At 34.7% G+C, this 23,279-nt stretch overlaps 3 protein-coding genes across 4 annotated transcripts; 1 reads left to right on the top strand and 2 right to left on the bottom strand.

Annotated features, from left to right (window-relative positions):
- Positions 1-300: 300 nt before the first annotated feature.
- LOC132202607 (cyclin N-terminal domain-containing protein 1-like) lies at positions 301-1,944 on the top strand. The gene is made up of 6 exons (XM_059629613.1): positions 301-400; positions 467-665; positions 732-900; positions 971-1,084; positions 1,139-1,329; positions 1,380-1,944. The coding sequence occupies exons 1-6, from the start codon at positions 301-303 to the stop codon at positions 1,621-1,623; spliced, it is 1,017 nt and encodes a 338-aa protein (XP_059485596.1). The 3' UTR covers positions 1,624-1,944.
- LOC132202710 (forkhead box protein F1-like) lies at positions 1,921-6,964 on the bottom strand. Its single transcript, XM_059629804.1, has 4 exons — positions 6,453-6,964; positions 4,786-5,324; positions 2,331-2,637; positions 1,921-2,220 (listed from the first exon to the last, which is right to left on the bottom strand). The coding sequence occupies exons 1-4, from the start codon at positions 6,703-6,705 to the stop codon at positions 2,114-2,116; spliced, it is 1,206 nt and encodes a 401-aa protein (XP_059485787.1). The 5' UTR covers positions 6,706-6,964; the 3' UTR covers positions 1,921-2,113.
- Positions 6,965-13,545: 6,581 nt separating this feature from the next.
- LOC132202305 (uncharacterized) lies at positions 13,546-18,523 on the bottom strand. 2 transcript variants are annotated; one of them, XM_059629142.1, is made up of 7 exons: positions 18,435-18,523; positions 15,423-15,641; positions 15,132-15,265; positions 14,868-15,075; positions 14,618-14,781; positions 14,215-14,559; positions 13,546-14,148 (listed from the first exon to the last, which is right to left on the bottom strand). In XM_059629142.1, exons 2-7 carry the CDS (start codon positions 15,582-15,584, stop codon positions 13,740-13,742), a joined length of 1,422 nt encoding a protein of 473 aa, XP_059485125.1. In that variant the 5' UTR covers positions 15,585-15,641; positions 18,435-18,523; the 3' UTR covers positions 13,546-13,739. The 2 variants fall into 2 exon arrangements, with proteins under 2 accessions (XP_059485125.1, XP_059485127.1); XM_059629144.1 differs by lacking the exon at positions 18,435-18,523 and adding an exon at positions 16,339-16,496.
- Positions 18,524-23,279: the final 4,756 nt, after the last annotated feature.

Below are 23,279 nucleotides of genomic sequence, written 5' to 3'. Positions count from 1 at the left end.
AGAAAGAAGGTCGTGCGAATGCGACGTGCGAGCTGTCGCGGTGACGTTGGACGAGTCGGAAATAGAGGTAAAAAGTAGCAGACGATTTGGTATTTTTGATTTTATCATTATATGAATTAGTACTAGTCACGTAAACACATTTTTTTGTTGGATAGGCAGGCGCACCGGAGGAGAAAAGGAGAATATCTGTATAATTTTACCACGTCATTGCGCTTTTATAATTTTGTTTGCTCACCTCTACGTTGCAGAATAGAAGATTTTGCGTCCAAAGCTCAAATTTTCCCCTCTTTGATTGTCAAAATGGATAAAGAGAAAAAGGAACAGAAGGTCAAGGACAAGATAGTGGAACGCCCCAATGATGACATCCGGACAGTTTCGTTCACAAAAATAGTCGAAACATGTCGGAATCGTTAGTTCCAAATTTATTATTTAAATTCTTTTAATAATCTTCCATTTTTATTTCAAGATCAGCAGAGGTTTGCTGCGATTGAGGCGTTGAAGCTCAAGAATACGGACTGCATGCAGAAGATTGGAAAACTTGCATTAGGCCACCAACCATTCACTGAGGCGTCATCTAAGCAGGTTGTCAGAGCTGTAGAAGTTTTCTGCAAAATGCTTCAAATGCCCGTTGAAGTAAAAATGTTCACATTAGAGTTATTAGAAAGGTATACACACCATACAAAAACAAATTTTTTTAAAATTATTATTCTGTGTTTTCATTATTTTTGTAGGTTCATGTTGTTCTACTTTGAAAGTGAGTTTGGCCACAAGTTGTACTTGCTCAATCAAACTAATCTTGATGAAAGCATGGGCAAAAGCTGGGAGGCGTTGTATGAAAGCGTCCCTATCTACTTGATTGCGTGTATTCAAATTGCTGGGAAATACGATAACAGAGACTTGGTATGAAATAGATGCATTTTGATGGAATTTTAAAATCATGTGCAGCTTATTTATTTACATTTTTTTGCAGTCTTTCGCCACACCAAAAGCAATATGCAAGTGCCTGAAAAAGTTGGGTTACCTTACTACAGAGTTGGACCTCACAAATGCTGAAATGAAAGTGCTCGTAACTTTGAATTATGAGGTAAAAATTAATTATTGCTCTCTGTAATTCTCTTACAATTATAAGTTCATTTAGTTGAACTTTGTCACAAGATATGGTGCCGTTGAAGACCTCATTTCCACACGGAGGAGTCGGAATTTCCTCGATCATGCAGACTCCATTTTCAAAAAGTCCATTGAGTTGCTTGACCTGCTTATCCATGACCACAGGAAAATTTTCGACGAATTCCTTCAAAACAAAGGACTGGACATGGCTGCATCAAAAAAGTAAGGAAAGCAATAATATGTGATATCTTTTTTTTAAATGCCATTCTTAGGATTAACAATCTGGAACTGCAGCAAGCCGAGTACGACTCTTTGTGGATTGCAGCCGCGACAATAGCGGCCGCCACAAAATTGATTGTGATTAAACACTACAGCCAAAATTTCTTTCACAAGCTGAGTGAGGAGGTCCTGAAAGAACTCGCAGAAGATTTGATCAACACGAGGACAGAGCATGAGCTCCGGATGCTCACATACGTCCTTTGCCAAGCTTACTTAAAAAATGTCGCCAAAAAATGACTGTGATTGTCTAGTGATTTTCCAATACAACAATTATAGTGTGTAGCAAAACTAAATTGAGGGCAATAAGGCTGAGCATGCCATATAATAAGTTTCTATTACTGCTGTGTGACAGATTTACAGCAGACAGCTGTGAGAAGCCAAAATTCTGTAGTTCAGAAAAACTTATTTTATGTGAAATTTCCTGTTGAGGAAAATAAGCAAAAAAATTTTGCTTCGCTTTAGTTCAAGGTACCTATTTAGTGGTATAAAGTTTTGTTTAATTGATCATAGACTATGTTCTCTAATATGTTATGAGTAAATGAAAAGTTTATTTTTGTTGACTAATGTGATTCATTTTTATTTCAAAGATCATAATATATTTTTCGGTTCCGTTACAAATTAAAAATATTTTAAATTTAATCTATTTATGAGAAAAATGCGGAAGCTTCAGCACAATAAGGCAATTATTTTTGTTGGCTGAAAATTTGGCAAACACCGCATAATTATTTTATTTGGCATCATAGTACGACTGCTGATGCATGACATTGTTTGTTGGAGATAAATTTGACACATAGTGCAGTTTTTTGTCGCTCTTGCCCCCGTTCCTCTGAAGTCCTGAAAATTTATTAGGCTTCTTAATTTTAAATAAACTCTCAAATGAAAATCCTAATTTCTTCACCAAAAATTGAAATAATTATTTTTCTTGTGCCTTGTATTTTGCTTACCGACGTCACTTGGTGGTTGGGGGCACATCGGGTACGGCACAAAGTTGGTGTTGAAATCCTGAGGCATGAGTTGCGAGCCAATTGTGTTGTTTGGAGGACTCAACGAGGGCTTGATGAAGGAGCTGGACGGGAGTGGCCCTGCGCTGGGGGCGCCGTAGCCCCAATCTTTGTCGAGGCCGTAGTGCGAGGCGTGCAGCTCTGCAACTCCCAGGTAGTCGGCCGTCCCACCCTGGTAATTGGTGGTCAGCATCGAGCTCTGCGGTGTTCCGTACGAACAAGTGCCGCCAGGGTTGCCCAAGTGGAAATCCTAGAAACAGTTTTCACATAATTAACATTTTGTCATTGTCACAGTAAATAGGGGCACAGATTATTAAATTATTTGAATAAATTTTAAATAAAAACCTTATAATTGCTTTAAAATAATAATATTTTCATTGAAAATTCTTCATAATATTGTTCATTGATTTATTTCCTTTATGCATATTTTCTGCGAATTTAGCATTACTTTTTTATTCGTGGTGATTTGAATTTAAAATCGGCTTTTCCAAAATGAGTTTTGTGAGTTGTTTATTGTTAAAGAAAAATGATAAAAACACTTTTATCAATTTTCGGACCAAAACTATTATAAAAATTAATTGTGAAAAATATCGGATTCAACATTCAACTATAAAAATTTAGCGTTAAAAATTGCTTCTTGTGTAAAAATGCAACTTCGAATAAGTTCCCACAAAACATTATTAACCAAACTTGTTAGAAAAATATTTTTAAATATGTATTGATGTACTTATTCTTGTCAAAAAAATTATTTCCCAGCCTGCAGCCGAAACACGAAAACATATTGTTTTTTCTTAAACACTAAACGACTCACAAAACCCAAGAAGGAAAAGCCGATTTTAAATTCAACCCTCGATCGTGGACTTTTATTCCACAATTTTTATTTTTTTTATTAATTTGCGATACATAAATTGTTATAAATAAATATTTCTTTTTTTCACAACCATTTGATTAAAAATGAGAGACTACATATATTTTTGCTAACATCTTTTGTTAGCATTGCCATTGTGATTGATTTCCTATTATGGTATGTTTACTCTTTTCGCGCCGTTTCGCAACAAAAATATGTACTTAAGATTCTATGGTTTCTTTTCTTCTCCCCCTCCCAACCACCTCCCTCGCATCATCAGTGTTGACATGACAAGTTCTCTCCAATTATTTACGTTTTGAAGTGGGTGCGTCAAACACTGATTCCGTGCGCAAAAACTTCTTTCATCCCCTGATTTGGAGCTCGCAAGGGTGAAGGTGAGTGCTCACCCTTTGGACAGTGAATAAATTTGCGCGCGAGTGTGAAATTTTCGAGTGCCCGCGAAAGAAAGCGTGAAATTGACACGGAAAATCCACCGCCTTGGACCTGTTGCCAGCGATTCGATCAACCCAAGGTCGACAAAATCATGCATTTACATCGGACATCACGTTTTAACTGACGGTGGGACTTTCTACGCCACTTCAAAGGTAGGTGAATAGAATAAAAAACTCCTATAGAGGTTGTTGTGGAACTTATTGGCACTCAAAATGTGTTCATTTTTGGAGGATATAAAATTCGGCTTCCTCGGTGAAGGATAAGCAATTTTTATTGTTTCTGCATGATACAGAAAAACGAAAAATAAAACAATGAATTTGCTCATGTTAACCGAGAAAACCTGAGTTTATTTCATCAATCAAATATTAGAATTAATTAAAATAATTAAATGTGATGCTATGCTTAATTTTAAAAGATCATTCGTTAAATTTCTCATGTAATTCTCTATTTTAAATATTCACTGGTACACACAAATATCATAATCGGATTTTTATTTCTATCGGAATCGATGATATGGGGTTCTTAATTATTTAAATTAAGGTTAATTGAAGGAGGAAAGTAAAATTATTCGATAATTTGTTTTTGTAAAATAAGAAGTATTTTTTTTCTGATTTGTGAGAGTGAATATTTTATGGAATTACAAAGGGATTATATATTATTATTATTAATTAATCCGCAGTTATTCATTGGGTAGTAATAGATTTTTTCTCTTATAAATTAATCTCTATAAAAATTAAAATTTCTTGCTTCAATCACATTTTGTCTCAATTAAAAAAAAAGAACTTAGAGGAATGGATTTTGCATGAGACTCAAAAATCATTTGAGCATGAATTAATCTGTATATTTAAATTAACCATAAATTTTATAATCAAATCATATTATTTATTTACTTTTTTGATAATTTTTATAATTAAACTAAACTGATGAAAAAAAAATACTTCGGTCTTAAACAGTAATGAATCCTTAAAAAATATTGACGTTAATAATTATAAATAATTTGCTTAAATAAAGGTTAATTTAATTTAAAAAGATAAATTGTAAAAAGAAAAACTTTTTAGAAGAAATAAAATATTAGAGACAAAATAAAATGGCACTTACCTGCAAAAAGGAAGGCTGCGATTGTTGCTGCGGGGGCTGCTGCTGCGACTGCTGGGACATGATGAGGTTGGACTGCTGATGGACGAGGTCGTAGTGGGCGCCGCTGGTCGGCGGCATGATCGGCGCCGCGGAGGTCGCCGCCGAGTTGGAGAAATACGCGTACGGCGACTTGAGGGTTTGGCACTTGCGGCGGAAGCCCCGCGGCCTCCGCCGGAACGAGCCCTCCTCGAACATGTACTCGGAGGCGGGGTCGATGGTCCAGTAGTGACCTTTGCCGGGGCGGCCGAGCCCCTTGGGCAGCTTGATGAAGCACTCGTTCAGACTCAGGTTGTGGCGCACCGAGTTCTTCCAGCCCTGGTACGAGCCGCGGAAGAACGGGAAGCGCTGCTGCAGGAACTGGTAGATCTCGTTCAGCGTCATCCGCTTCGACGGCGAATTCTGGATCGCCATCACGATCAGCGCGATGTACGAGTACGGCGGCTTTTCCTGCCGACGCATCCCCGAGCTGGCCTTTTTGCTCATCAACCCGCCGCTGTCTCCTGAAATTTTTCATAAATAACGACGAGTTAATACATTTCAACGCACAAACACAATTTTTATAGACGAAATCTAGTGTAAATTTAAGGAAATGTTTTGGAAATCTGCAAAATAGAAAGAGTTAATCTACTAAATTATAAAATTCCAGTTGTACATTTCATTTGTTTGAACTTGATTCACATATTATATAATTAAATTTGTCTTTTGTAATTCTTGTCTATTTTTTTCCTTTGCTCGGTACTTTAATAATTTATTTTCAGTCAATATCTATAAAAAAAATTTATATTGAACAAACGACTCTATACCTCAAATAGAAATGAGATAGTAAACAATTAGAGCTTCCTCACGCCGAAACGGTTAGCATTTTACATTATATTGTATACATCTGCTTAAATTTTCGGTCTCATTTATTATTTTTATAATACTATCAACACTATCAAGAGTATAATCTTAAAATTTACACGCCTTGTTTCAATAAGACATTAATTTAAAATTAAAAATATGATGTTTATAATTGTCCTTCATTCTTTCCAAGTTTTTTTAATTTTTAATTCAATTATACACTATTAAATAAGGTGATTTGTGATCTTAATTTCATTTCGATGAGAGGAGGATTTTAATAAGAGGTGCATTAAGAAATTATAAAAATCTTCAACTGAAGCAAACTGAAGTCTCACAAATATTTGCCATTGATTTCTAAATTATTATCATCTTCTTTTACATGTAAGGTTTTTCGGTATTTATTTTTCACACTTACAACGTTTCTGTTTATTTTTACTTCATAAATATATTATATTCTATCAAAGATTTTCTCATTTACTGACAAAATAAATATAAAAGAAAAATCGAGAAATATTTTTGCAGAGTATTACTGTTTTCAGTTCAATTTTTTTTTTTAATCAACCATATTATTTACAGTCTTTGTTCATTTTTTAATATTCATTGCAATTCATGTGCGATCACACGTTTGAGTCGCCTTTTAGGGTCAGCTTATTTTTATTTTTCTTTGCAATGAGGTTCGCAAGGTTTCAATTTTCATGAAATCGACCTTGAGTGTTACTATTCAATATTCAATTTTAAAAAGTTAATTTAGTCAAAGATAATTTGAATTTTGATTGCTTTTCGCTCACCTGCGTTCGAGTCAGCGGGGGCGAGTTTGGCATCAGTCTGGGGGAGCTGATCGGGCTGCAGGGGGGCCGGAACGGCGGGGGCCGTCTGCGGCGGGCCATGCTGCAGGAGGCCGTGCGTCGGGGGCGGCTGCGGAGGCGGCTGCAGCAGCGGTTGCTGCTGCTGCTGGGCCAAGTCGTGCTGGTGGTGCAAAGAGGCGGCTTGTTGGAAGCACAATGAGGCACTCGCGGCACCACAGTCACGTTCACTCTTCATTTCGAAAATTTAAATATTTAAAATCATCATAAACATTTATGTTTTACGAAAGTCTGCTTACGTAAAATATCCCCTCCTTTCACACGCACACTGTGTTCAATACAAACTCACTCTCTGCTTACCAGCGCACGACTTCCCGCAGCCTCAAATTGCACGCGCGCCCCCGATCGTTGTCAGTTGTTAAAACTAACTTAGCACCACTTTTATTTACAAGAGTGGCCGTTTGTTTAATCCAGTCCGGCCGCACTAGCGCAATTCGACCGAATATCACATTTTCCCTCGTCGGTCCCATCGCGGCGGCCGCCTCGGCTTCGCCTCCAAGTGGGGGCCGCGCCCGTCCGAGACACTCCGTCCGCCCTTTCCACTTTTTCTCCAGCCCTTTTGCTCCCTGCGTCCCCTGAAAAAGCGAAAAATATTCCAGAATATTTCCAATTCCAAATCGGAAGGCTCAACCTTTGGCTCAGGGTCGCCGACCTTTCCTACTCTTTCAGGGATTTGGGCCCGAAAAGAGGCTGGGCTTGGAGCCTCACTTGCCCTTAAGTCCCGCCTCGGTCGAAGTAAAAAAAAATTCTGTCCGGGATGAAGCGCCGCCTCTTTTTCTCTGCTGCGTGTGCTTTACGACCGCGAGATGCTAATTTGAAACGCGCTGGAGATTTTATTTGAAGTGTTATGTGCGTGTAATTTACCACCCTGATGGCCACACACAACGGCCCGACCGCGTTTCGCACACACCGTTCAGTTGCTATTTTCAACTGGTCCCGATTTTTAATGGGCCAATTTTGTCGTTCTGACGATTTTTCCTCATGCTGAAGTCTGCGAACCATCAGCTGCAACTTTTTTAATGTTCTTGGTTTCAGTTTGGAATTGCACATTCCATTGTTCAAGAATATTTTTATAAAATACAAAACATTTATATTCTAAAATGAAACAAATTAAATTTGCAAATTTCTCCATTCCAATTTAAAAGTAAATACTCCGAAAAACTACAATTTATTTATTTAAAGTCATGACAGTATCAAATAAATTTCTGATCTCAAATGTCATGAAAATAAATATTTATAAATATATTGTAAAATATAAGATTTATAAATAAAAGTTATCACCAATACATACAAATTGTGTGCTCAAAGTTTGTGTTTTTTATAAGAAAAAAAATTAAGGATATTCCGTTTTTATCGAAGAAAAGATGAAATAAACACAAATTTTTCATGTACATCATACATTATGCTTATTTTCTAATGTCCAACTCAAAAAATCATCTCCAGAAGAATTTGGTTTGGTTTTTTTTCAATGAAAGTTTATTTAGTTCGAAAACTAATACACACTAATGACATAAATTTCATAGAAAATTCAAATCAACCATGAAATTAAATTGAACATTTTTGCATTTCCCTTTGTTTCCGCACACACAAATCACACAATGGGCAGGAAGAGCATAACTCCGTGAATTATTGCACATTTCGTGGTATAACTTGTTTATCAACTAATACCGCATGTTTAATAAACACTTTCAGACTCCGCGCTTGTACGCGTGGTGTATGTTTGGAAGATCTGTGGATTATATCTTTGCTGGAAAAGTGTGGCTGGCCTTTTAGACTCTTGCTTGAATTTTTTATGAATTGCTTTTGTTGAAGATTAATCAACGTAATCAAGCTCAAAAGCAATAAAACCTATTTGAAAATCAAATTTTCTGTGTCGCAAAGGGAGGAACACTATAATAAAAGCAGCTTATAGTTTGTGATTCTTATCGCGAAATCTGACTCATGGTTCTCATGAAATTTGTTCAGTTCGAAAGTCACTCTGCGAATATAAAATTTCCTCAAACTCTTCTTGCGAGCTGAAATTTAATTAAACTTTTAGAGAGAATTAAAGATACAAAAAAATAATAGAAACCTTTAATTTTTATTAGGATCATTGGCATTTATTTAATCAGTATTTATTTGGGTCAATCAAATACGAAGCTTGTGCTTTTCACAAATATTAAAGATTATAAGATATAGACTCATTATTGGCACAGGCAAAACGTCTTTTTTTTAATTGTGGCTAAAATTTCCAATCATCTTCAAGTAATTGCAAAAATTTGCTTTTCCTATTGATTTGAAGTCATTATTTGATTGTAGAGCTCAAAACCAACAATCAAAATAATTATGTTTTATCGTTAGCCATGCACGGAATTTGATTAGCAGCAGATTTTCAGAAGATTTTCAAGGAAATTTTAATTCAAATAATAATGAGAAAATGATTTTATTGTTATAATTTAATTTTTTAAGCAATATCCTAATGAAATGTAAAAAACTTCAATTAATTATTATTTTCTATAGTCTCAAATCGTCTCATTAAATTTACTAATTCAAATTTATTTTTCGATTTAGATAATTTTTGTAGATTTTTATTTGCAACATTCTTTTGATGGCCTGAATTAAAAATTGTAAATATTTTAAAATAAAATCGCTAATTTTTAAATTTTATTCACCATTTAACATTTGTTCTTGGCGTTTGTCTCTCATAGCATTTGCTCAATGTAAAGCAAAAGTCACGACAATAAACATTTTCTTGAAAATCGGTGCAGAATGAAGGAAAGATTTATTGTGGATATTAATGGCACAAGCATGTGTGTGCAGAGATAGAATTGTTCGAAGGTTTTTGTAGTCGAGACCAGAGGCAGCAGTTGAAAAAGGCCAGGAGCAGCGCCGAGCGGGAACAACACGTGTTTTTCTGAGGTTCATTTCACATGATGGGCCATTAAAGTGTTGACTCCTGCTCTGTTGTTGCTCAATTAGCCCCTAGTTCAGCGCTAGAATTATGGCAGCAGCTTTTTCTCCGCCGCTTTTTTAACGCATTCAAGGAAAGAGAGAGGAAAAAAAGTGGTGCGGCTGCTGGTGCTGCTGGGTGGGTGGGCGGCGGGTGACCGGGGCGATCATTTTAAATCAAGCGCAGGCATATTTTAAGCCCAGAACCCTTTTATATAGGCAAGGAAGAAAGATGGTGTTGAAAGCACAGATGCACGCATCCTTGCTTCCATCCTTGCTGTGCCGCGCGTCAAATGCTGACAGACACTGCGATGACAGCGCGCCATACTCGATCAGACGGATCAGTCTGGCTCTGAACTGGGGTCACTGAAAGACGTTCCTCAAAGACCTTTCGCAATCCCACGAAAATTTAAATCCAATACACTTTTTCAGACAAAATAATTAGTTCTATTGAAAAATTAAGCGAAATTCCTCACAAAATCAGATTGCATTTTATAATACATAAATCCGACTCAAATTTTTTTATTTAATCTCAATTAATTGGAGTGAATATTTCATTGCACTTAAAATTTATCGTTTTATTTTTGTGATTATTTCAATTAATTTTTGAGCTAGGTTTAAGAATGGTTTGTTTTTCAAATTATTATATTTAAAAAAAAAAAAAAAAAAAAAAAAAAAAACGGAAAATTGTAATGTTTGTTGTAATTTTATTATACTCATATGCTTCACATGAATTCAAAATTAATTAAGTAAATTTCGACATCTTATAGAGTTGCTAAATTTGAAGCAAATAAATAAACTATTTCAAAGCGAAAAATCAATACCATATTATAATCATAATTAAACTAAATTACAATTTTATTGATATTGAAATTTGAAGTTAGCTGGGAAAACGTCTAAAAATTTAATGTGCAAATAAATGTAGTAATTAATGTACCCAAATTTTTAAAACTACTACATCTAGTCTAGGGGTCAGACAAAATATTCTAACAAATAATTTGATATAATTTACGGAAAATTGGCACATTTTAAGTCTTGCAGTTTAAAGCTTCAAGCTTTAGATAATGTATCATTTTTTTTTTATAAATTTGTCTCTGCAGACATGTAACACAATATTAAATAATGTCTTATTAATTTTTATAAATTATCGTCCAAAATTACGTAAAATTGGCACATTTTAGGTCGTGCAGCTCGTAGCTCCAATAAGTTATGAAAGATGAAATAAATCAAAATAATTGTCTCACTGTCATTTATAATTGCGAACAGTTTTTTTTTTAATTAAACGCAGTTTGCGAACTAAATTTAATAAAATAATTTATAAAACATCGTATCGTAAATATCTGCTGGTTTTTTTTGGCATACAGAGGGATCATTTTTAAATTTAAGTTTTGATCTCTTTTAATTTTTCACTTAATAAATTTTGTTGGCACTTATGTTTCAAAAAATTTTAATCACTGCATCTGCCCAAATGCATCATGCAACTTCAGTATTAATTGCAAATTTGATCATTTAACAGGCTTAATAGAAAATAACATAGCAAAACCTTTTACATTCTTTACAGTAATTTCCGAAACAAGTTTGCTGCAAAGCGACATTTAAATTTCTACCTTGTCCCATAAAATAAACATCAAGATTATTTTCATGATTTAAGAGTTTTCTAATCAATTTTCAATCTAGTTTGATCCAGATCAATGTAGAAAAATAAACAACAACGATTAAAATAGTTTGAAAGATTAAATATTTGGATTTCAACATTTTTGTATTTTTAAATAAATTCCAAAAAACCATAAGTATTTTTATTTTCTTTTTTATTTTCCATAGCTCAGGTGAATTTATCATAAAAGAAGCTGAAAGATTCCAACTTCAAAGGCTGGTTGGAGAGGGCTGTAGTTTTTCTCTCGGCTGCAGACGTTGCGGGGCACAAAAGATGTTGCACATGTGCCGCGCACCAGCCAAAGCACAAAAGCGGGAGCAAGTGAGTTTCAAAGAGATCCATCTTCGACACGGATTTTTTGTAACATAAAACCAACCGTTTTGGGCGTTGTGAAAACAAATTGAAAAATATTAAATTGTTTTAGTGCGCGGCGCAGGGAGGCAGCGAGACGCGTTTTACGCGCCGCGATCCGCAGCCCACCCACATCAACACACAGACTTGCTCTGCGCTGTGTTTGTTGGCGAATGCGTGTTTTCCTTGTTAATTGCCGCTGTCTCTGTGCGCTCTTTTGCCGGCGATGACATGGTCGACGACAGGCCGACAGACAAAAAGCTTGTGTGCACAAGTGGACCTTTTTCGGGACTTGAAATTAAAAACTGGAAGTAGCTCAGACTTGAAAACATAAGAAAACATTTCAACATATATGTTGATGTACAAAAAATAGAGAAAAAAAATGATATTTTTTTAATTAATTAGTAAATTTCGTTAAATACATTATTATATTTTGTGGAGATGAATTTAAAAAAATTATTTTTTTCATAATTCTTTACATAATTTAAAATTATATGATTGAAAATATTTAATAAATATAAACAATTAGTTTGTATGAGGATTTTTCAAATTTATTTTATTAAATAATAAATAATGTAACAATTCAAACAAATTATCAACAGTAAAAAATTTAATTTTGAAAAGGATACTTTTTTCTATTTCATTAATGTTCACCAAATTTAATAAAAGAAGTTTTTTTGGCGTTGTTATGTTATATATAAAAACTTACATAATTCACATGAAATAAAAAATTTAATTTTAAAATAAATTCAAATCGCAATTTTGAAAGGCCACGTACTTTGTTTTATTTTTTTAATAATAATAAAGTAAGTCATCATTTAATTTTTGTGTTTATTGCGCGGAATATTTCTGTCCACGTCAAATGACCTGCACGCCGAGTCTTTTCATCTTGATGACCGCGGCCTGCGTGTGAGAAGGCGCACGGTCGCCGAAGCCGCCAAGAGAACCGAACACCGCTTTTAAATTGTATATAAGCGGTTCTCAGTACAAGAATATATATTTTTCTAAGCTGCTGGCTTGTACTAAAACAATAAACAAAAGTGTTGGCGGTGACTGCGCCGTTGCTGCCGCTGCCGTACATGACAAGACACAGAGTGCATGTGTGTGGCTTTGAGGTATAAAAATGGGCGGTCGTCGGTACGCGCGCAAGACATCAACCAGCTCGCTCGGTGACCATCGACAGAAAAAAAATTTACACCACTGCCATCAAAATGTGTTTTGCCTTTGAAGCCCCACGTGTCCCTTGCTTGAGATGTTAATTCTCAAATCATTTCTTTAATTTTCCTAAATTTGGTTAACATTTTTTCAAAAGTTTATTACAAGTGATAGTATATTTCTGGTTATGTTCAATAAGTTAAAGATTTTTAAAAGAACATTAAATGATAGGTCATAGAATTTATGAAAATTCTTTTGTAGTTTTTGCAAAGAAGTTATCACTCGTGGAGACGTTCAAATGGAGGTTTTAAGTGTGGCTTCCTCGTGGAAAATTAAATTTTTATTTAAAAATAAAACGGGTCTACCAGTTTCGGTCGGGGTCTGCAACCCTATTTCATGAGCAAGAAGAAACAAAATATTATGCCAAATTTAAAAACTACTTTTTAATAAAAATAAGTTATGCCTTGAAATTAACAAAATTCTAGTTTCAACCTATTTCATGAGCAAACGCACTTCTCGCCGCTGACTTATAAAAAATGGGCTAGTTATAAAGACAGATTGATTGGGAGAGGCGATCTGTATTAGGAAATTAGTAAAATTTTTAACGAGGATATAAAGCCCGCTCTTCTTCACTTCCATTTTTTGTTATGGAGTGTTTTGATTATTTATTTTTCCATCGCAAAATTAGTCATAATATTTAATATGATATATAAAATGTTAAAATTAAATAAAATTAAGAATAGAGATCGCAGAGACTGAAAATCATCTTAAATTAATTGAAAATTAGCCACACAAAATCTTTGGATTGTATCATTTGTATGAGTGCTGCAAAATGGAATGAGTTTATCTGAAGCGGCTAAGTATATTTTGTAAGTTGGACAAAAAAGTGTAATATATAAAATAAAATCCTTATTATTATTATATACATAATTAAGTAATTTTTTTTAATTATTAAAAGTAAATATAATACATTATACATAAAATTTAATTGTAACACACGAGGTGGATATCATGAAAAATTTTTCATAATGCATTAAACATTTCTTAACTTGAACAAAAACTGACTGTGTTTATAGTCAGGCATAAAAAATTATTCTTAACACAATATTAATAATTTCTTTATGTTACATTATTACGGAATAGTTAAAACTTTTCACAAGGCAGTAATTATTGTTTTCATTCCCGAATTCCTCGTCACCTGCATTGAATAGAGCTGCGTAGTTTATAGGGTTGACAACAAAGACGTTTTCAAATATTTCGCTCGCTTTTTTGGAGTTGAGGTCAAAAACCATATCTTGCCCAAGAAAAGTTATTGCGTCAAGTGCCTGACAGCAAACTCTAGTTTTGAAATGCACCTGCAAACAACACACAGCATTTGTGGGAACAAACACTGGTGATTCGAAATTGCAAACGAGACGAGGTTCGTCATCATTATCCAAGTATTGTCTCGTCACTTTGCCTTGAAATCGCTGACCATTACCATTACTTCTGTGGGCGACCGTTGCAATAAAATCAATGTAGTTGAAATTGTTGCTGAAAATTGTTGATCAAACTTTTATAATTGATCTGTTTATTAATTAAAAGAAATTTTTTAACTACCTCATCGGACCTTCTGCTTCTGGCCAGAAGTCACCGAGAAAGATTTTCCCGACCTTGATCCGCCGTTTGGGCGTGAATTTCAATCGGAATTTAGCTCCTGCGACTGCGAAAACCACACTTTGCTCTTCATAGTTGTCTGGCATCACAATCAATTTTCCGTTGATATCGGACGGGGCTAAAAACGCTCTTTGAGATGTTGTGGGCAATTCTGTGTCGTTTGAATGCATCCTCAGAGAAATCGCAATTTTTTCCTCGTCCGTCAGGTACTGCAGAAGCACAGATAATTCCTCCTGCTCTTCCACAGTTGAAAGCCGCAAGTTCTGCAGCGCCACTTGGATCAGCGCACTTAATTAATTGTATTGCATTTTAAAATAAGCGGTGAAATACAATTAAGAAATTTTACCGGTCTTGATCTCGAGCCTCGATAAGTCTGATGCACGCCCAAACTAGTTCAATTTCAGAGGAAACATTCACTACTCTTATCTTCAAAAATATCTCCAAACTTTTTGCTGTTATGTTCAAGAATGAGGGATCGTGTAGACAATCCTCTGTTAGTGCTGCTAAAATCTAAGAGTATTAATTAAAATTATATAATTGTTTATTTATATATATATATATATTTTTTTTTTTAAAAAAAAAGCTTCTGTTTATACTTTTCTGCATTCCAAAGCAACAATTGGAACGTCTGAGAGCGAATCAAGTACAAGCCAAATTGTGTCTGGCCGCAGAAATTTTGTAGCGATCATTTTTGTGGTAAAAATGACTAATTCCTCAACTTTGTATTCGAAAGCGGCGCGAGTAAGTTTGACTGCGTCGTCCAAACTCTCTATGTCTCGATCCAACGAAAATTTGTGGATGAATCTGAAATTAGGAATTCTAATTCTTTAAGCGCTTATTATATAAAACAGAGAACTTACTCGATGAGCATTTGGAAAATGTGCGGCTCAACATTATTTATTTTGATGACCTGTGGTGCCGATGAAACGCTGAGAATTAGTGTTGCAAAATATTCACTGGCTACCATAAGGTCGAATTTGTTGGCAAAGACTGGCTAAAAGAAAAAAAGGGAATGAGTCGAAAATAAAATCGTGAATTTAATGAGAACGCCATATATACAATAGGAAAATAAATTAGCGCGGTTTAAGAAAGAAGATAATATACACAAAAACGTAACATGAACTTCTTATTTGTGCTGACTTTCGTTATACCTGTGCATTTTCTTCATCCCCATCAGGACCAACAGAAAAGGTGACGTCCGTCATTTTGCCCTCTTTTACGGCCTTCCACCTTTTTTGATTCATCTGCAAACTAACCGAGACTTTCCAGTCTTCCAAAGTAAGATCGTCGTATTCTTCTTCATTCTCCTTCATGTCCTTTAGAAATTCTCTTCTTCCGCTTTTCAATAATCGTCTGTAGTGGATAATACTCTATGAAAAATACAAATCATACAGTCAGAATAAAGAGCCAAAAGTAGACTTTTCTTATCATATAATATTTGAAGTTCTGACTAAATGACAATACTGATAAAGAGGGCTTTTATTTAATCTAAAAGATAATGATTGGAATAAGGAGAGTAATGAAAAAATAATCATCAATCGCAGAAAAAAAAACAATTGAGATCTTATGAAGCAGTTGCCCTTTAACTTACGATAATTTTTAGTTATTAAAAAAAACATTTTTATCAATACATTAGATAATAGAATATAAGTAGTTAATGTCGTGACTCTCGACAGGACTTTTCCCCGAAGTTCTCACTTTGCGCAGAGCTGGAGACTTTCCCGGACTCGAACGTGCTTCTTAATTAATTAATTGACTTAACTTGGCGGCCTCATGGAATTTGGCTTTAATTCTTATTGGCCTTTAATGCTTTTACTCTTTTATCTTTTGTGCTTAACTTTAAAAGGGTTAATTGATATTTCAAGTAAACAAGTTAATTAACAATAACAAATAAAGTGATGGTTTATTCTTAAAACTAAACAATAATTGGCCAAACTAATGCGGAATTACTATTAGATTTAATATTCTAATGCTGAGTTTTATAGTTCGGGCTGAATTAGTGAACGGATTAAGCTGATTTGAAAGGATATTCAGTTCGGAATTTATAGCGTGGGCGCCAAGCAATACCTTTTAAAGCGGGAAGGGAAACCATTACAACCACACTCAGTCGAGTCCAGGAAGCGTCTGCTTGGGCACTCAGGTGGCGCCCTGAGCGCGGCGGTCGTAGTTCTCGGTGGTGGCGTGGCGCGCGGGGCGGGAACTTAAGGGTTGTGCTCAGCTTTGGTTCATATACTAAATGGCCTTAACGCGCGCGGTTACATAATTATAAGATTTGTACAATTAAAGTTCTTCTTCTGCAATACAATAATTAAAGGTCCCTGTGGTTACACCACAGTTAATTTGCCATTTAAAAACGACGTTTTATCTATCATAATTTGCACTTTTCAATTCATGACAACAATACATCTAATTTAATGTTCATAAATGGGAAATTTAATATTGATCTCTTATACATTGGCGCGTATCGTAGTATGTCGAGTTTCACTAACTCTGTACGAGATGGCATCATCTCTCGGTCTCTGGCGGCGAAAGCGCTGCTTAAGCACCAGAGGGGTGCGAGCAGAAGTTTTTTATTTCGCGTTCAGAGTGCAGGCCCTGTATGTCAAAGGAAAATAATTAAACAAATTCTTTTCACATAAATATTGGTTGTGATGAAGTATTCTTTAAAAGTCAAGAAGTAAAGCTGAAGTAAAAATTAATTACAGTTAAGTGTCCAGCACCTCATTGTCACTGTATGTCAATAAAAAATATCTTGAAAATTGAACGGAGACGAAAAATGCAACTATAAATAAAAATTCTGCTGTTTCTGTTAAAATAAATGCTCACAATCAGTGCATGTTTTCTGTTATTTCTGAATTTTTTTGGTCTCAAGTCATAAATTAAGTGTGTCTGTTTTACAGCCAAATGTGTGTTTTCATAATGCTCGAGTTTTGGCCTAATTTGAGCAAAGACCTGTCACGGTCTGTGTTTGCGCCCTTAACACCTCCCCAGCACGCTCTCAGTCTGTTTCAAGTGCTGCTGGGATTCTGGAAAATGTCTCCTCGCTGATTAGTGTCAAACCCGTAGTTGACTTTCTCGAAAAGGTCTCAAAATATCCAGAAAACAGAGCCGATTCCACCCTCTGAACCCGCGTAAATCAAATTTCTTAAAAAAGCAGACTTTTTTTGCCCGGCAAGAAACGATTGACGGACGCACTTGTTCCCTGCTCGAGTGTCAATCGACGCCTCTTTTACAGAATTAGGAAACAAAACAGCACTCGGCCCGTCTGGAGGCGCAGAAGGTGTCAAATGAGAAATTAAAGAGATGGACGAATCATTTTCACCCCTTGTTAACACTCGCGACCGAGAGTTCAAAAGGAGGAAAAAAATCGGTGTCTTGCACAAGCAGCCCCCAATGTGGGTGGGCAGGGCGAAGACGTAAATACTGCAGAGTGGAAAAAATATGAACCGCAGCATCCGCCGGCTGCGTTCCCAACGTCGCTCTTTTCTCATGAACCGCCTCCGAGCTGGACGCAAATTACCAAAAAGGATCCCGTCCGTTTTTCTTTTCTTTTTCCTAAAACGTGACACGCAGCGGTCAATATTCGCCGCCCGAGGTTACAAAAGAGGGTCTTTCACTCTCACAGCCGTCAGCCAGCAGGGCTGCTGAACCCTGCCGTTTTTGTTCCACTCTCTTTGTGGGAAAAAGTGCTCTCGAAATTTATTGTTTCATTTCTCAACAACTGAAAGCTCAAAGTCCAAAGGTCAAGTTCTTTATATAAAAAAATACGTTTTCATATCACCATCTTAAGTTCATATTTGAAATAAAAATTATATACATTTAATGGAACATTATTTGCTAATTTTTAAAGTTGAGAATACAAGAAATTAATAATAGTAATAATAGATAATCCATCGGATATGATATTTGAAAGTTTTTAGCACTTTTTAGCAAAAATTCTTGCGAGTCGTGATATGTTCAACAATTCAATATTCCCCCTTCCAAATGAATTGCTTTTTTTCTAAAGTGTTTTGAAAAACCTTGAAAATTTTTTAATCACCTATATCTTCTGGGCGGTTAAGGAGTAAAAAAAATGGAAATAATGGAAGATTTGCAAGTTTTCGGCAAAAGAATAATGATAATAATTAATGGTTGGGGTGATAAATTAAGACAAAAAAACTTACATTGCTAAGGATTTCTTCTATTGATTATTTCGCACACATAAAATATACACTAGAGTAAAACTCACAATGGCCAGACGCAGAATGATAACACTCGCTCGCTATAGCACCCAAGTCACCGGACATCCCGTTTGGCTCGTTTCCTCAGCCGCCGATGGTGCACCGAGCACCATCGGTGGCCGATTTTTTATCAAAAATTATGCAGTTAGCAGATTTTTTGTTGGGTATTTATTTAAAATAATTACTTATCTCCAGTTTGTATTAGTTCATACAAATCAAATGTTGTGCTGAGCATCTGCGTTAAATTGGATTAAAGCAGAACGTCTCTTTCTGCGGTCTTGTAAAGAAAAAGAGGAGATAACCTTTTTGCCGAAAAGTATTATTTCGACCCGCAAGAACGTAATTAGCAATTCAAATGAGCTAATCTTAATTTGGTTCCTGGGCGGTTGAGAGTTTATTTAACCCAAGCAACTTTGCCGAATTTGATATAAACGCCGCTTTTTCCTCCTCTGTAAAAATTCACTAATCTTTTTTTAAAAAAAATATACAATATACCCAAAAGACAAAGTCAGATTTAGATCCGTGATAACCTTTAAATTTTCATTAAATAACTTGCACAATCATTCAAAGTCAAAATATTCCCAATAAACATGAATTTTAAAATATTTTTTTATTTAGATTTATGAAAAATTGGGAATTAACGTTGCCCATATAACAGGACAAATTGCTATAAATAGTGCGCATGAAAATAATCACACTGATATATTTATTTATTTTATTCTCTATTCAAATAAATTGAAATAAGAAACATCGTACAAATCACATTAATAACCAACAAATATATGAAATTAAATCAAACTGAAAAAAAAATATTTGGTAAAATAAAAATAAAGTTAATTAAATTTGAAAAAAGATTTCAATGTTTTTCCTGAATTATCTTAGTTGCAGTTGCATGTTCATTATAATTATTTTATAAAATTTAACAATAACTTGAAAAACTATAATTTTCAATTTTATTTTTCAAATAAATATTAACTTTGTTAAAACGGACTAAATTTTGGGCAACTTTAAAAAGTTCTCAATTGATAAAAATAACCAGAGAGAAATTTTTGAATTGATAAATTATTTTAATTGCATGGCCAATACAGATCTAGTGTTTTTGATAATTTTCACTGCAGAAAACTGATTTTTTTTATGCTTCAGTTCTGTAGTTTACGTTTCGTCCAACGAGAGTCCAGAACACATGCACATTTTCTCGCTCGAGCATTTCCGCAGGCTGGCGAGGGCAAGCACCTTGGTGATGGGGGTTGCGTGTGTCCGTTAGTGTGACTTTGCGCACCGGATCGAGCAGGAAGTGGTGTCGTTAGGACAAAAAGGTGCATCGCGAGCAAGCGGGAATGAAAATGTGTATTTACGGCAGCGCGTTGTCGACGCCTGCCTGCGAGATAGAAAGAGAGAGATGTATGGTAGTTTAAATAATGTGTTTATTTTTACACATGTTTTACAAATTAGTCTGCTTGGTTGCCACATAACGCGCGCGCGGCCGGGGCGAGAGAACGCAAAGAGAGAGATGAATGTATATTTGCCGCCGCCGCCGCGAGCTTAATTTTCCCCGCAGCTCTCTTTCTCGCGCTTCCTCGCGTAAAAATGCGCGCGCGGTGCTGTTTTTTGTGAGCGCCGCGGTTCATTAAAGCAGCCGAGCTGACACTTTCAATTAGAATTATCTCCCCTGCGAGCGGCGTTTTTTACCCGCGCGGTTTTGTCCCGCCTGTCACCCTTGCTTACAATTACAACCGCGCAAAAGGGAAACACCAATTTGTTCGCTTACGCGATGCTTCGATGGAGCTTTTTTCAAACCTTTCAAGGGAAGCGACACAATTTTGATTGTTGCGATTGTTGTTGAAAAAGCAAAATGTAATCGAAATTATTGAACTTGTAAGCAAAAAAAAAAAATTTATTAATGAATGAAGTCATTTTATAAAAATAAAAAATAAAGGATAGGGGGTTCTCTTTCTTCATTGCTTACAAAATTCTTATTGATGTTCATGAAAATAAACAAATTACACACTTATCTTGAGACTTGAGAATTCATAATTTAGCTGATTTGTCTTATGAAGAAAAAAAGGCTCCTTTTTTCATTGGAAAATTATTTTTAATTAAGAAAAAATAAGAAAAAACAATAACCACCAACGGGCACCAAACAGGGATCTCGTGGTTATTTTATTCAAATTTTCAAAAAGGACAAGTCCATTTTTCAATATGATGTATTACATATTTTTTTTTTTTATCAAATTTTATCCATAATTCGTTTGACTTAACAATACACAATTTTTATCAATTTTTTTATATTATTTTGATTAAATGTGTGATTATAGCTATTAAATAATACAATAGAGTACCTTCTCAATGGAAAAATTATTAAGTTTAATAAGATGTCAGCTAGGATACAAATTGTGGAAGTGTATATTTTATATAATTATTAAAATCAATTTAAACTTTCAATTCTTGCACTATCCTATTTGCATCATTTTGTATACAAGCTTTTGAAGCTTAAAATTATTCTTGTGAAGTAAACAATAAGAAATAATTTTATTAAATAAATTTTCATTTTAAAATTTTTAATATATAATTACATAATAATTATATTATAATGCTCATATTCAATAAATTTAAAAATTGAGAAAAGAACTATTGAAGCTTTTATATATTCACGTGCTTGTGTGCACGCGCTTTAGAGTGTGAGGCATGGCAAATGAGCCGCACACGCATAAAAATGAGCGAGTGATTCATTTGGCCGAAAATTTTTCTCTGTCAGTAAAGACGGAACTCGGCTGTCTCTTTATTTGTCGCGTCAGGACTGCGTGTGCGCCGTGCTCTCTTTTTTATTTCAAGAAACGCGTGTGTGCGCTTTCAACGTCTGATTGCGGGATTAATAGTTTCCCTCTTTAAACGCGCCGACAGAGATTAAGGGTTGCTTTGGGCTTCGACTGTCATCCCAGTTTGAAGAATTATGTGTGGTTCCTATATTGAAAGTCGTGACTTTAAGTATGGACATATTTTTGCTTTTGAGATTCTTAAGAATAAATGTAAAGTGCTTTGAAATTAAAAAAATATTATCCATTGTTAATGACTCATAAAAACAACAAAACTTCTTAATTTTGTAACAAAAAAGCTGGTATAGTTGTATCTGTATTCAAAATAGTAAAATGTATAAAATATGTTCATAAAAATTAGGAAATTAACAACAAAAATTAAATATAACCTATAAAAAAGTAATACTATGCATAATTATTCTTATACACATTTCAATTTTAAATATTTATGAGTTTGAGATTAATTCAACACTAATCAAGTAAAAACTTTTAAATTTTGTTAGAAAAATCAGGGTTAAAATATGGTTCTGCGGTTTTCGAAAGCCAAAATTACAATGCAAATAAATGTTACCTATAATTATATGCACTTCTTTTTAAATTTTTGCTAATCTTTGCTTGCGGTGCTGACTAATTTGATTGGTTTGATTAGTTACTGTGTTATTGAAAATATTTTAAAATTTTTTGATGGGAAAATGTATTTATTCTTTGTAAAGTTTCAAGATATTTATTGTATCTTCAATTTACAATTAATTGCAGTAATTATTAAATTCTTAAGTGTGTATTCTGCAGTTTACATTTTCACGCTTTCTTGTGTTATTTGATTTTTTTTAAAGAGCCAAAGCACAGGAATGAAAATCCACAATCAGCTCAAATTGAGCTTTTCTGTATATTGTCTAAAAGCCCTTTATGCTTTTACATTTCACTTTTCACTTTGAAATTTATCATTTGGTTCTGGAGGGCGAGCATAAGCAAACGACCGCGGCAGCAGGAATGCACCTTTCGTGTCGTGTTTGGATTTTGGACAGAAAGAAATAGAGCTGACTGGGTGAGCCGCAGCGACGAGCAGCAGGCAAGTTTTACTTAAAAATAATGCTCTCGCGGCTTTGAGCGTCGGGGCGAGCAGAGAATGAGAATCTGTCACCGCGAGAGCTGCGCTCCTAGCTCTTCTCCACAATTGATTTACATTTGCAGACGAGCGAACGCGGCGGGCTTGCCGCGGGGTAAAAATATAACATACGCATACGCCGCGAGAGAAAAATGATGAATGGGGTTAATGGGATACCTGTAAGAATTTCTGGCTCTCTAACGACTGCTCCTCGTAATGGGACATTTCGGCCGTATAACTTGCGCCAAAAAGCAGCTGAGAAAAAGCGAGACGGAGATTAGTCCGCTTGTGTGGGATAATACGATGCCTCGCGGAACGGGCGACGAAACCACCAAGAATTTTAGACGCCGCTCTTAAACTATACTTCTGTGTAAAAGCACCAGTTAACTGAAATGACTTATCTACTTCAAATATTAAAGGGGAAATTAACAAAAATATTAAGAATCATCGTATGTACAGCGCGAGGATATAGATGCAGCACTAGTGCATTTTGATGCAAGAAAAATTGTTTACAATTGATAATTGATATGTAGAGAACTGAATATAAATATTTTGATTCCTAAATGATTTACAAAACACTGTATACTATCATTGAAACAAATAAAAAGAAAAATTTATTGTTGTATAATTAAAATAATATATTTAATTATAATATAGAAATCTGTTAAATATACTATTATAATATTAGTTAAAAAATTAAATTAACTTTATTTCTTATTAAATACTTTTATAACAACTATATACTTTTGCAAAATTATGTTTCAATTTAGAGTTTTGAGAATACATATTTTTTAGGTTCTTTTAGATTTAGATAAAGATTTATTCCCATTTTACAAGGAAAATAATAATTTAATGTTATAATTGTAGTAG

Source organism: Neocloeon triangulifer, unplaced genomic scaffold, assembly GCF_031216515.1.
Source record: "Neocloeon triangulifer isolate White Clay Creek 2 clone unplaced genomic scaffold, ASM3121651v1 ptg000015l, whole genome shotgun sequence".
NCBI classification, from domain to species: Eukaryota; Metazoa; Arthropoda; class Insecta; order Ephemeroptera; family Baetidae; genus Neocloeon; species Neocloeon triangulifer.
This window is presented reverse-complemented; position numbering and strand designations above follow the sequence as displayed.